The sequence below is a fragment of the Taurulus bubalis genome (genome assembly GCF_910589615.1).
Source record: "Taurulus bubalis genome assembly, chromosome: 16".
Lineage (NCBI taxonomy): Eukaryota > Metazoa > Chordata > Actinopteri > Perciformes > Cottidae > Taurulus > Taurulus bubalis.
The window spans coordinates 9969266-9983947 of record NC_136604.1 but is presented as its reverse complement, the minus strand read 5'-3'; the positions used below and the strand labels follow the sequence as shown (position 1 = coordinate 9983947).

The following is a 14682-nucleotide window of genomic DNA, read 5'->3' as shown; positions in this document are numbered from 1 at the left end:
CACAAGTTAGGGGACTTTCTGTAAATCGTGAGGATAAGAGAGGATATAAAAATGAGTTGATGTAGCTTCAGTTGATCCGGTCTTCGATCCGGTCAACGTGTTTGGCAATTTCCACAATCATACATTACACATTCATTTCCAACTTCTTGCAAAAATCACACACAGCATGCACTCGCAAACCGTGTGAAGGAGGGCATGAGTATTATAGCCTTCAACATTCACACACTCATTGTAGCCTTCAACAGAGAATGTATTGCTCGAGGCCATAAACCAGAGGCCTTGGGCTCTGACAGTGAGAGTTGTGTGTCTGAGGAGGAGGAGGGAGAAAGAGGGGGACAGAGGTTTTGAGCAAGAGCGGCAACGTGTGTGTGCAGGTGTGTGTGTGTGTGGGGTGTTAAAAGAGCCACTGTGCGTATTTGAGCACACACACACGTATGTTAAAGTGTATATGGGTATGGGTGTGTGTGTGTGTGTGCGTCCCCATGGTGCTGACGCAGGTGTTGCCATTGACGACAGAGCGGTCACCACAGTGACCCTGAGCGGAATAAGGAAGTGTCCCCTGAATACCAATCACATTTCTCCTGGGACATAAAGCGACCAATCACAGCTATCATCTAACCTCCAGCCTATCGTCTGCCCCTCCGCAGGATTAACCAATCAGAATTAAACACTAATATGCTCCGACTAGCATATCCTTTACAGTATCTCATGCATTAATTATTATCAACACATTTCAGTTATGAAGAAAAAGGCTGCTAAGCTGATTTTGTAATTGCCGTTAAGGACTGCTGTGTTGTATTGATTAAAATTACATTGAATGCATAAAATCCAAATGAAGCAAAGGCTAGTTCAAAACCAATTCAGGCAGAAAACTTCAGCTGAGTTGCTACACTCACACATGACATACTGTACTCACTGGAGTCGTACAATATTGTATATGTTACTTTGTGCATTACATCTACATGTATTTGAGTGTGGCACAAGTCACACATGGCTTGTGATTCAATAAACTGGTCATATTCCATTTGGTTCCAAAATGATGAATAGCAATGTGTCAGTTCACGACAGCAATTTGAATATGAGTGTTTGCTTGAAAGACAGACAAAGAGGGAGAGAGAGAAGGCGATTTACCTTGTTGGGATTTGAAGCAGTAATTATCCACACACACTGTGCGTTGCTTTCGTATTGAATTGGGAAGTTAGGAGATGTAAAGGTTCCTGACGGCCCTTGAAGATTACTGCCACATGTCTTCACTGTGAACAGAACAATAAAAGACAGAAAAGATTAGCAGCAGCTGTGGAATTTGTAGTATTAGCAACAATAATTGTGTACTGTTGAGTCACAGCACTACAACAGAGAGGCAATTGCCTTCATAATTAAGCCATTAGGTATAAGCTTAGTCACAGAGTCATAGAACAAATACAACAGAGTTGCTGGATCAAAGATGCAGTGAAGAAAAAACAATTAAAAGTGACACGACTGCAGTGTGGTAAACGAAAGAGAGAAGAAGAGACCCAGATGCAGACCAGAACAGAAAGAAGAACAGCAGGTCAGAAAGATGCTATTGATACTGTCAGCGACATCTCCCTCAATAGAAGTACTTAATTGGAAGCTATTGGCTGTGAAATACCACAGGATTAGCTGGTATTGACTGATAGAGACACTCACCAGCAATTTACTCTCAAAATCTATTGAAAGTCAACAACTTCCAACTACTACCTGGGTAGGAATTATATTTGATCTTAAAAAAGAAGCAAAGCGCACATCTAGCATTAGATACCACAGCAGGATGAAACAGATTAATTGTCTTTCTACTTGAGCAATACAGCAGAATGTGGTCGGCCAGTGGTGTCAAAGTGTACCACGCAGTTTGAGTTGAGTCTCAATGCGAATCCAGAGAAGCATATGTCACAACTGTACGTCAACACAGAGTGACGCATACTCACAGACACCGACTGTGAAGCCACACTGTGGTGTGTGAAAATGACATGCGCTAGTCGTTCAATAAACCAACCAAGCCTTTATTAGGCTGTGTGTTGTGACTGGATGTGATAGAGAACCTGCTTGTCTGTCCTTGGGTCGTCCTGTTAGAGTTGGGAGGTAATTTTCTGGTTGGTTTGAAGCAGTGTTTGTTCCTTAATTAGTTTGTTCAGCGGTAGGCCGCGGGAACACGTACAGTTAACAGCATTGCACGCACACACAAACACACGCACACAAACACACGCACACAAACGCGCCCACGCACACACACACGCAGCAGGGATGCTTATTATGATTAGACATTTCCCAATGTGCTCATGCAGTTCATATGCACTGTGCAACCGAGAAACACACAACATGGAAATAATGCACACACAGTTAGCCGTGTCCAGCACAACTTGTATGTGAAAGAACATTGTCAACCTGCATTCACACATAATTCGCACATACTCACCAGCAGACACAGTCCACAGACATTGCATTCTTTCAAGCACCCACACAAACACACGACTGCGACTTAGTAGTTGGAAGGAAGTCTTTGTGTGTGTCCGTGTGGTGCTGTAAGAGAGTGTCAGAACAAGTACAAGACCCCTTAGAGACAACCCTGTATCTCTTATGCCTGTCTCTCTGTCTCCGGCTCCGAGTTCCCCCTGACTAAACCCAGTTGACGCTTGTTTCTCTAATTCTGAATGCATCTGCAGTTGGCCTTCTCTTGTGTTCAGCTCACTGCAGTTTATAAACTGATAGACACCCAGACATGAAGTGTGTATGTGTGTGTGTGTGTGTGTGTCTGTGCGTCCATGCGTGTGTGTTTGAGTTGCACATGAGACATGACTTATCTGCATGTCTCAAAGTGTGTGTGTGTGTCTTTGTAACAGAGTGTGTATGCATGTGCGTTGACAGCTCAATCAGCGTGTCCTGAACGAATGGCCCTCCCATCACCGTGCCAACAGCAGAGTGCGAACGGGGTTGCTATAGCGATAGCGCGGAGAGAGTTATCACCAGAATTACCAGAGAAGCTAACATCCCATAATTTATATTAAACCCCACCCATCTCTCTGCGTCTGTCTGTCCTTCTCCATGCACCTTTTATTCTCGCTGTCTCGGCCCCCGTATCAGCCGTTGTATACACTCCATGATTTACAGTGCACTCTATCAGTTCTACCTGTCTGTCTCTCTCTCTCGCGCTCTATTTTTCTTCCCTTCCCCGTCTGCGCCTGTCTTCTGCATGTTTTCACTGTTGAAGTACAATTTTGAGGCGCTTCATTGAGTATTTTCATTTCATGCTACTTTATAATTCTACCCCAATTCTCACGAAGTTAGAGTTCAAGTTGTGTTACATTAAGCTAATCGATGTAGTTACTAGTTGCTCTGCTAATGAAGATGTTATGTATAAGTATCAGTTTATGTAATTTGATGTATATGTATGGATAAACAGTATGTATTTGGAACAATACTCAAATCATATAAAATACTAAATAATTACATGATAAAACTGTATACCACGAATAGGTGTGATGTTTCAGCATAATGAGTATGTTTTATGTTGATACTTTAATCATCTGTTATTTGTCTTAAAGCTGCATTGACTTGAAGTTTCTTACCACACCTATAGTGTTGGCAAACTATTGCTTATCAACACATCTACCTGACATTAGCATTCATTTGGAGTTTTTCCTCTGATACCTGATGCATAGAAGTCTAATATTCCCTCTTCTTATTTCTCCGTTTTGGTTTCCACCATGTCCAAAGACCCACATGTGTCTCTTGAGCTGCTAAATACTCTGCTATGTTTATTTTTCATATTGCTTTAATACAAATGTTGCTTGTTCACTGAAAAAAAATCTAAACTTTCTGCAGGAAGAAATTAGGTTAATGAGAGCCGAGTCTGCAGGCTCAAACAAACAAAACAATGAGTTAAAAGATACTAAAAAGCCTTGTAGGGGTGAACAGTTGGGCGCTAATTCTCTGTGTTTGACACATTTTACATTACACATACATTTGATCCATTCTTCGTAATACAAATGAGTATTTTCGTATTTTCGTAATAGTCGTCTCGGTCAGTCTGTGTTGCTAAGTATCGGTCTGTGTCTCTTTCTCTCCCTCTCATCATTATTTATACTGGCTCTCAGTATAGAGGGCTGGAAGCCAAAAAGGCCACACCATCATTGAAGCCATAATGAATTCTAGATCAAATTAAAAATTTTGATGAGGTCTATCTGGTACTAAAAGCATATTGTTGGAATCACGAGTGAAATGAACTGAATGCTTGAGGCAGGAACCGCAGTGAGTATAAATATGTGTGTGTGTGTGTGTTTAACGACATATCCATTTTTGAATTTGTATATTCAGATCAACTGGATTCCCCCAGGAGTCTCTCTCTCTCTCTCTCTCTCTCTCTCTCTCTCTCTCTCTCTCTCTCTCTCTCTCTCTCCCTCCCTCCCTCCCTCTCCCTCCATCTCCCTCTCTCAGAAACCGTTGGGATGTGGACCAAAATTAAATTATGTTTTGGGCAAGGATCGAATCGTAATCTAGCTCCAATGGCTCACAGTTCTCCAAAGTTTTGCTTTATGGCTTCAGAGCATAATTGACGCACCCCATAGGCACCGGCAAGGTTGCCGTTTTTTTTCCCGACTGAATTTTCAGCTACACACAATGTTTTGACTCCGTACTCCATTCTCGCATAGCAGAAACTCATAAGTGTTTCCTCTGATCTCTGCCTTACACCCAAGGTTTATAACTGCTGTTTTCTCAGCAGGATGGCCTTCGCGGTTAGTGAGTCGTCCCCACAGTGGCTCAGGTCCAATCATGCATAGAGAGAGCAATACCTGCTGAAGCATACTTGGGCACTTAACCCCTACCTGTTCCAGATTATCCGCCTGACCCTGCACCCCAAGCAGAGAGGATGAACAGAATAGGGGGTGAGTTAAATCAAAAATAAAATAAAATTGAATCATACGGATGAGTTTTCTAAAGTACACAATTCATGGGTTTATTTGGGGCTGTGTGCTGAGTCCTCTCCTCTACTCCATGTTCACCTATGACAACCTGACCCTCAACACCAAGAAGACCAAAGAGCTCATTGTGGACTTCAGGAAGACAAAGCGCTGCACACACTCCACCATCCATATCAATGGAACGGAGGTGAAGCGTGTCTCCAGCTTCAGGTTCCTGGGTGTCCACATCTCAGAGGACCTCTCTTGGACCTCAACCCTGGTCAAGAAGGCACACCAGCATCTCTTCTTCCTGAGGAGACTGATGAAGATCCACATGTCTCCTCTGATCCTGGTGAACTTCTACCGCTGCACCATCGAGAGCATCCTTACTAACTGCATCACAGTCTGGTATGGCAACTGCTCTGTCTCAGACCAGAAAGCTCTGCAGAGGGTGGTGAAAACCGCCCAACGCATCACCGGTACTCCACTCCCTGCCATCGAGATTGCTGCCTGCGGAGAGCGCACAGCATTGTCAGGGACACCACTCACCCCAGCCATAGACTGTTTGCCCTCCTCACCTCTGGGAGGCGCTATAGAAACCTCCGTTCCAGGACCAGCAGGCTCAGGAAGAGTTTCTTCCACTCAGCTATCAACACCTTTAACTCTGCACCACGGTGACATCCCCCCATCACCACCACCCTCCCCCACACTAACACCAGACACCTTCCCATATATATATATAGAATGTATATATCTGTTTATACTGTCCATACTGTTTATACTGTCTTCGTTATATTATCCACCACATTGCACTGCACCATAACTGCTTCTCTTTTGCACTCTGGATAGATGCAAACTCCATTTTGTTGTGCAATGACAATAAAGTTGAATCTGAATCTGGAAAGGCCATGCTAGCAACGTCTTCTCCACACAAATGCATCTTTGGTCCCAGTGCTCATTTTGTAAACGGCTGAACGTTTTGATATTGCACACTTTTATCGATACTTTACTATTGGCTTATGCTTCATGTCGATCAAAGCTATCTGTGCATAGCATGTGTTGTATTTTCTGATCTGAAATCGGGAATCGCTCAATTGTGTGCCTTGGTGACATTGTACTTAATCTAACTGTCCATCACAACATGCCTACAAGCTAGCCAAGTGCAAGGTCATTTTTGAACATGGTTAACTTCCTTCGTATCATTCATAATTTCTTCATCAAAGGGACTTAATGATTAAAGCACATTAATTATTAAAGAATTATTCTCAAACAAAGAAAGTTATCATTCAAGTAACTTTGACAGGGATGATTGATGTGTAACTCGACAGGTAAACTCGAAAGGAAACCTCAAATCATGATTTTGAGAGGAAGCATGAGGAGGCATTTTCTATTTTGGTGTCAATAACAAGGAGACTATCATGTTGATTTTGAATTACAGGTACTCTTTGTCTGGAGTGTTTTTGACAGTTTGTATGGTATCAACAGGTCTAATTAATTTGCGAATATTACGACCTCAGAAAGTAGAATACACTTCAAATCTAATTTGTTGTTTTGGAGAAAGCTTTTTCTTATTTGTTCCCACTGAGCGTTAGATCTCTGTGTTGAGTCACAGTAGAGATCATGAGCTTGGGCGGGAAGGCCGAAAGGGCTGTTTGAACAGGCTGCCTACAGGAGCAGACAGACTGACCAATGGACACAGAGAATGATTGATGACATCATTAAGCTGGCACACAACGTTTTCAATGGCCCCCGCTCTAACCCCTCGCTTTAACGGACATACACACACAAACACACACGCGAACACATACAGTCATCAGTGTAGTTGTTGTACAATGCCTGTACACGGAAGTTTCTTTCTCTTGTTTCCTTCCTGTTTGAAGTCAACATACGTGCATGAGTGCGTATCAGGTTGATGTATAGCACCCGTCGGTGAGTCAGTATAGTCGGGCAGATCATGTGAGCTCCCATGGAGTTCACACACACACAGATAGCTAGAGAGAGAGTTGGCTTAGTGGCCTTGCCATCTGTCCATTAATCAAAGTGCCACATGGACTCTCTCTCTCTCTCTGTCTCTCTCTCTCATAAAGAGCTGGTGGAGTGCACAGAAGGACATTGCAATTGAATGGCTGTTTTTATAGTTGTATTTAGTTGTATTTAGTTTTGTAATTGTTTTATTGAACTTAATGAAGTGATTACCACTCTGTTTCCCTCCTTTTATCCTTATCTGTCTCTTTCTATTGGTTTCCATTTTTAAGATACATTCACTTTATTTTCCCACTTATGTTCCAAACAACACATTTAGCTGTATTTAGAGTTTTGACAGAGGTGACCCTTTAATAACTCAGCTGGCTTGATGCTTCCTGACAGATTGTCCCGTTTTCAATGTTATTCATGAGTTTCCGTTTTAGCTATTGGCTGGTCTGAAAGCAAAGGTCAACTATGAGCTGTGTTCAGCTAAACGAAGCCTTTCGCTCATTCCATATTGGTTCAACAGGATGAAACAAAGTAGGGTAAATAAGGACACTGCGGAATAGAACACAATGTTTTCTCACAAAAGATCAAATGAACATGTCATGAAATACAACTGTGGCTACTTTGCTCACACACACACACTATCTCACCTCTTGAGCTCATTCCAAAGTTGAATTCATTTTCTTGCGCCTATGAAGCCAGTAGAGGTGCACAGAGGCACACGGCCATTTTTACTGTGCCATGGTGGATGAAGTGGTGCTGCTCAGGTTGAGTTTATGCAGATGCAGCACAATCTTCTGCTGGCTTAAACATTTTGGAATGAAATTGCGCTGCCATTTCCATCAGTTTAGACCGTCTCTTCAAACATAGCAGGCACCTTAATTATATTTTCTATCACTCAACCTTCTGTAATTTACAACAAACTTGAGTGATTAGCCATGCAGGTTCCATGTTTGGAGATTACAACAAATTAACAGAAATATAGTTGAATGATAATAATAATAATAATAATAGACACGTACTATAAGTTATTGTCTTCTAAAAGACTTAGTTTGATCATCATAGATGATCAGAAATGTCTGTGTCACGTTAAAACTAACATCAAAAAGATTCAAAGAGGTTTTGTAGGCATTTTTGGGAGCCGCATACACACAGTATAATAGGCAGGTTCTCTCTCAGAGGCCAGAAACTGCTGCTTAAACATAAGATTAGGTGAGCTGACCATTACTGAAGCCCCCCATCAGGCCATGCTATCATACTAATAATGTCGTCCTGCTCTAGCTCGCCGTCCAAATTGTACTGTGAATTGGTCACACATGCACTTGTATTTAGTGTAATAGAGCCTAGTGAGAAGCCGAGGACATTCTTACACTTCTTGATTGGACATGTCTGCACAATGTCAATATTGTATCCTGGTTGCGGAGTTGTTAAAGAGGACGACTGGCAAAGAAGGAAGGAAATCTCACAGTCTATTAGCTTTAGACTAGCTGCTCTCTTCTGCCTTGAGGCATTTATATTTTCAGAATTTCATTATTGTATTTTTGCTCCGAAGGGGAAAAGGATTTAAAAAAAAGAGGAGTACTCTCTGTATTATATTGTACACTTTTCAGCGAGACAAACACCACAAAAAAACACATTTCAAGCTTTAAATCTATACTTGCAATGTTTACAGTTGCATAGACGTTTGTTTTGTGTTTTCTCTTTTGAGGGATATTGGCATATAGCTCAAATAAAGCCCCAGCATTGTTGTCAAAAAGATATGATTCAAGTCTTTCATGTATCTTGTCCTTCAAGCAACCTCAATGTGGTTATCCTGGGATTTAAAAGATTTTTTAAGATGGATGTCTTTCTGTTTCACTGAAGTAGGACAGAGATATACTGCATAACAATGGCACTTATCAGTACTTTCATGAGCAGCAAAACAAACAAAAAAGTATCTTCTACTCCAGCAATATTGTCTCAACAAGAAGCATGAATTGTGGATCCGTTTTTAGCATTCACATGTAGAGGTAGATATGTCAAAGATCACGTCATGCACTGTGAACAATGCATATCTTTGACTTGTTAGTTCCCACTGTTTGACTTTTAGCATCGGGTAGCATAAATGCTGCAGTAACAGAGCCCTCCATTTATGAGATGCCAAACATAATATAAATCAACAAATATCATCACTAATTACTAAAAAACAATCATGGTGCACTTTGTCATAGCTTTGTCAAAAAGTTACTCACTTAACAGTTGCTCGCTCTGGGAATACCAGCGACTGTGTTTTATATTCAACAGAATTATTAACAAAGCTACTGAGAAGTTACTCAGTCAGCCCACAAACCTTTCTTACAAAGATCCCTGCTGGCCGAGGACTGATGCCTCTATTTCCTAGTGATAGAGGTCATTTTTTGTAACCATTCACAAGGGACAATATCAGTGACTTTAAATGTCACTGGCAGCTTCCCTTTGGGGAAGCTTAGCCCATCAGTGCATGCAGGTAAATGGGAGACTTGATTGACTTAATGTCAGTAGCTATATTTAATTGCTAATTATAAAGTACTTAGTGATGATGAATCCCTAACAGCCAATAACAATCTCAAAGAGCCAATCAAAGGGTGTCATCACTATAATATCCCTGATAATAAGTTTGGTAATAAGGTTGAGTGGCAGGAACCAATGAGAGCCCAAATGAGACAGTCCTGCCCTAACTGCAGGCCAGGTTATAACCTGCCGGCTTACAAGGATCTGTGCTGTCATACTAACAAAAAGTTAAATGAAGGTCAGTCCCCCTGTGTGTCTGGTTCACAAAAGAAACCCAGCGTAGCAGTCAAGGATGGTGGTTACACTGTGTCCTTTAGCCAGAGTGCAGGAGTGCAGGGCTCATGGCTGCCCCGCTCAGGTGTCCCTGAGCAAGATATAATCTCCCTCCAGACTCTGAAGCTGACTTTGCGCTTTGATCTCCTAGTGCAGGGCCAATAGAAAGAAAGTTTCTCTACTAAGTAGGGCTGAGGCAATGTGTCAATGTAATCGACATAACGTGCACGTCAAAGGGCGTAGGTTTGGTCTCAGCATTGGTAGGGACCAATCTTTTGATGTCTTTTTTAAATACACCAAAAAGATACCTCCGTCTATCATTCACAGAGATGAACTGTTGGCCTACATCTTTAAGATAAATGTTGTCCAGAGCAACTGTAAGTTCTTGTACTAAAGTTGCTATATTTTGATGAATTTGGGATCAGGCTGGTATGGTTCACTCCCCATGTTCAGGACACTGCTACACTGACTTCCTTGACGGTCACTGTGGCTCAAATTGACTGTTTCCTAAAAGTAAAGAAAAATTAGCCTAGTCTGCACATGCATGTTTTATCATAATAATAATAATTTGCTTAAAACAGGTAGACAATGTTTACACTTTCAGCCATGATAATACACCTCAACACCGAATCAATTTAAGACCTCACCTGAAGCCTTGATGGTCCAGCTGCTGCTTCCTCAACCTGCACTACATCTGCACTGGATTTCTGAGTTTCCTGAATGCATTTCAAAATAATGCCTTAATGAATAAATGTAGACCTGATAGTAAATGTATTTATTTTTAAAGCAATTTAGAATATTTAGGTAATAGGTTCAGGTTTTGTAGAACAGCCTTGTTTTTTTATTCAACACTCAAATGATTCACAATCCAAAAGTGCTGGTGTAGCGCCCTGAAATATGTTATTTCATATTACATATCATCTTCCTGATTTAATACAACTGTTTCCATTTCTAATAATTTACTTTAAATGTGTGTTTAAGTTAATTGATATGTTGTTATTCCAATGTTTGAGAACATTGAGTACCTGTACACAGACTGACTGTGAAGAGAAGACAGTATTGTATTGACCCTGTAGAAGAGAGCGCTGTCTCTTTAAGAGAGGAGCTAGGAAGACGTGCAGTATGCAGGCTGAAAACGTGTGCTTGTGTTTAAGCTGGGATTTGTTTTAATAAAAGTTGCAAACCGAAGAAGGACGCGTTTGTGGACAGTTTGTTAAGGGTGCAACACTGACATAAGGTCAGATTCCCCAAACGTCCTTCAATTGCGTTGTTAATGCATGGTAATTCTTAACAAAATGCCATGAGTAAGACCTCACCTGACGCCCTAATGGTCCAGCTGCTGCTTCCTCAACCTGCACTACATCTCTTTCTGCAAGTCACGATTCACGTAGTGTTTGTGACTCGCCACTTCAGCCAATTAAATGACAGCATCTCGCAGGCTCGAAGGCGCATTGGAAAACGTGGAGAGAAAAAAATCTGTCTTCTGGGCAATGAACATAGTATAGATAATAGTACGAATGAGTTTTCAAATATATTGTGCAAAATATTTTTCCCGTATTGGTGGGGACAATTGTGTCTTTCCCAAACTTTGGTCGTGACTAGTCCTATAGACCATATGCAAACCTACGCCCTTGGTGCAAGTTGACTGCGACAGGTGGAAGAATGCATTCCCTCACAAGCTGCAGCTAAAGAAAAACTTGCAATCTTCTTAACCACTTATGGTTAGGTAATGTTACATCATGTTTCATCAGACGTTATTATTCAGCAGTTTTAAATATTATGTTTACTTTAACATTCATGTATGAGTGAGAAAATGGCTTAAACTAACATTCTAACTAACAATCAATTATTTTACTTGCCCCACACTGATGTAAAAATACATTTGCCATCACTCCAGTGATGCAATCTAATCAATTTTAAATGTAAGTACTTACAAAACAACAAATGAGAGAAAGGCTTGCTATGACATGAAGAGATTAAATTAGTTTACTTGTCACACAATCCTTTTCCAGTAAGGGTCCTGTATCTTTCTGATCAGGCATCTGACAAATAGGTAAATTATTTATTATTTTAATGGAAACTTAAAAACAAAAATGTGTTGAGTTAGTTAGATTTATCAATTTATCGAAAAAAAAAAACATTAGATTAATACAAATAAAAAAATGTATAAGACTAGAAAACTAACTATCACATCACAGATCATCATTTCTGTCTGGCTGTAATCAGTATTTCCAGAAGGTTCCTCCTACAATTAGATAAAAAAAAATGGGATGTTGCAAGTGGTTCAATTTAACATGTATATCTACTTGGAGGAGTTGTGTTCCAAATACTTTAAATCTGCTATCAGTTATGCAAATATTTAGCTGGTTTTCATATGCTAATGTCGTGTGATGGATACATCGAGTTTTACTTTCATGGAGGGTATAATTTAAGCAGAAAGAGTAGGTGTCTCGCCTCCTTCTGTTTCTCCTCTGTCCCTACTTTCTTCTCCCTTGCGGTTCTATATCTCAGTGATTATTAGTTTGGTGTTGAAGCCCTCTCTCTCTCACACATACACACCCCCACACCCAGTGAATATTGGTTTTTATGTTAAAGTATGTGTCTCCAGCCCTAGTCTGAAGCCTAGTGAAGGGAGACATGACAAACGACTTTGGCATTTAACATGACAGACGCCCTCTCTCACTCTGTCTCACTCCCTCTGTGCATGTGAGTGTGTGGATATGAGAGAGTGTGTGGCAAACTTGAGACTAAAACAGTGGCACATGTGACAGGAAGCTGATGAATAAATATCTGTTATTTAGTGTTAATTATCAGAGCACTTAGTGAAAATATGACAAATGCTCTAGTGTCCCCATTAAATAGTTAATTCCGTATTCACTTTTGTCGCTGTACTGTACGTATGCATAGATTACATAAAATGTGTCACTTTTGAAAATGTGAGGTAAATTGCAATTTGTAAGACCTTATTCATAGTAGTGTTTACCTACAATATATTTAATTCATGATAGAGGGTGTACAGTAATTATGGTGTATTAAGTAACAATGGTGGAATGAGCTCCCCATTGATATCAGGACCGCAAAAAGTCTCTTTATCTTGAGGCGCAAACTAAAAACACATCTTTTCTGACTATACCTTGAATAAAGAAAGTAGCACTTAATTGGTACTTACTTATAGCACTTTGTAGTTTGGCTTTCTTGAAGAAATTGTACTTTCTTGATTCTTGTTGTTCTGAGTTTGTACTCATGGTTGAATGCACTTATTGTAAGTCGCTTTGGAAAAAAGCATCAGCTAAATGAAATGTAATGTAATTATGGGTCCTGAACTATCACTATCATAACTGCCCTGATGTAAGCATAAAACTGCAGCATGTCGGTCTGGCGCAACCTACAAACATGGAATTATGTTTCATTTTTATAGCTAGAGGCTTTTGATTCTTTCCACTATAAATGCAGTACTCCAAACTCATCCTGAGGCCAAGGCAACACGCCAGCAACCTTTTGTGGCAATGTACACTGGGGGTTGTTATGCTTAAGAGTTTTCTTACCTTCACATGTCTGCTGACATCTCTTTCTCCAGCTGTCTCTGTGTTTGCTACTGTGGTTTCAGTAATTTGTACGCTTGTGCTGACGTATGTTGCAAGCTGTTTCTTACCTTTACAGACCGGTCTGTGGTCACTCCAGGCTGCGAAGACTTCAGCCACTCTCTGGCAGCTGATGGTTTTACTGCCCTGAAGAACATAGTCTTCTCCACAAGTGAAGTGCACCACACCTTCAATGCTACACACACACAAACACACAGTGTCACACGCAGAGGGAGGGCACAGAGTTAGAGAAACTGAACGAAAGGGACAAATACATACATGTACTTTATGTGTGTGCAGCTATGTCTGAAAACAAAGATGTAATTTAAAGCCCCTGTGTGCAAGTGTGTGCATGCAAACTGTACCTGAAATCATTGCCATAGCGTTTTCCATTCTCTGGCTCTCCCGGGTCAGGGCAGGAGTTTGATGCCTGTTTTACTCCACCTTCATTTACTACAAAGAAAGACAGACAGGTGGAGAGCCAAGGACAGACAGGTTAGAGTTAGGCCGAGTAAAGCAACACTCCCCTTAAGTCTAAGTTCGCCATTAGACACCATCAGGACACTTCCAGCTCTCCACTTTTAGTTTTGGATTTTTGGGTTCCTGCCGGCCTTGTCTGTTGTTTGCATTAGAGGCAGAGAGAAACAGCTGGGAGGAGAAACACGTTACATAGACCAGGGCTCCGTTCCTTGTACGTGGTTCAACTAAGTCGATCAAATGTCCTATTATTCACCTTAAATTACCCCGATGATTGACGTCAGGCTAACTCGGTTTCTCAAAGGCTGATCCTCGCTCAATCAGGCTTGTCGTCGAGCACCGAATCCATGATCTTTTAGCGCTACAACATACCTATATATGTGTATATACTGTTCATGTATGTATAGATTACCATATAACTGGGAGTTAAATATGTGTATGGGCGGATCATTATGTATGTATTATTCATAATCAGAAATGCAATCAATTGAAGCAGTGAAAAGAAATTGTGTGTGATTTTTCAGAATCGATATCGCTCGTACAGGAAGTCATCATGATGTGAGAACGGATCTTGGCGATCTGGAAGAACTCTCTCCCTATACAACTAACCTAACTAATATCGCTCCTTCATCAATGAGAAAGGGAGCTTGCATTTTTGTCCGGTGGGAGTGGCCAACTTATCCAGTGAATTTCACTAAGCCTGCGCTGGAGCAGGTTCAAGGATTTGGATGTGTTGCTATGATGATTTTTCCAAACCGAAAAGCCTGACATGCGTCATCTTATCCTGAAAATGATCCGGCTAACTCAGTAAGCCAGGTACGAAGAACGGGGCCCAGGAGATGGAGAGACAGACGGTAAGACACAGCACCACAGACACAATCCTAATTCTCACAGAAACACAACAGCTAATCTTCACAATAACATCCAAACACCAA

The 14682-nt window shown here is 41.0% G+C and overlaps 1 protein-coding gene across 1 annotated transcript in view; it reads right to left on the bottom strand.

Annotated features, from left to right (window-relative positions):
• Nucleotides 1–14682, bottom strand: part of csmd3b (CUB and Sushi multiple domains 3b) — a gene marked incomplete at both ends in the record, with an annotated part of 320436 nt that overhangs the window by 102959 nt on the left and 202795 nt on the right. The window contains 3 exons of the mRNA XM_079231867.1: nucleotides 1132–1253; nucleotides 13342–13466; nucleotides 13636–13723. Coding sequence (XP_079087993.1) covers nucleotides 1132–1253; nucleotides 13342–13466; nucleotides 13636–13723 — 335 coding nt within the window. The remainder of the gene's footprint in view (nucleotides 1–1131; nucleotides 1254–13341; nucleotides 13467–13635; nucleotides 13724–14682) is intronic.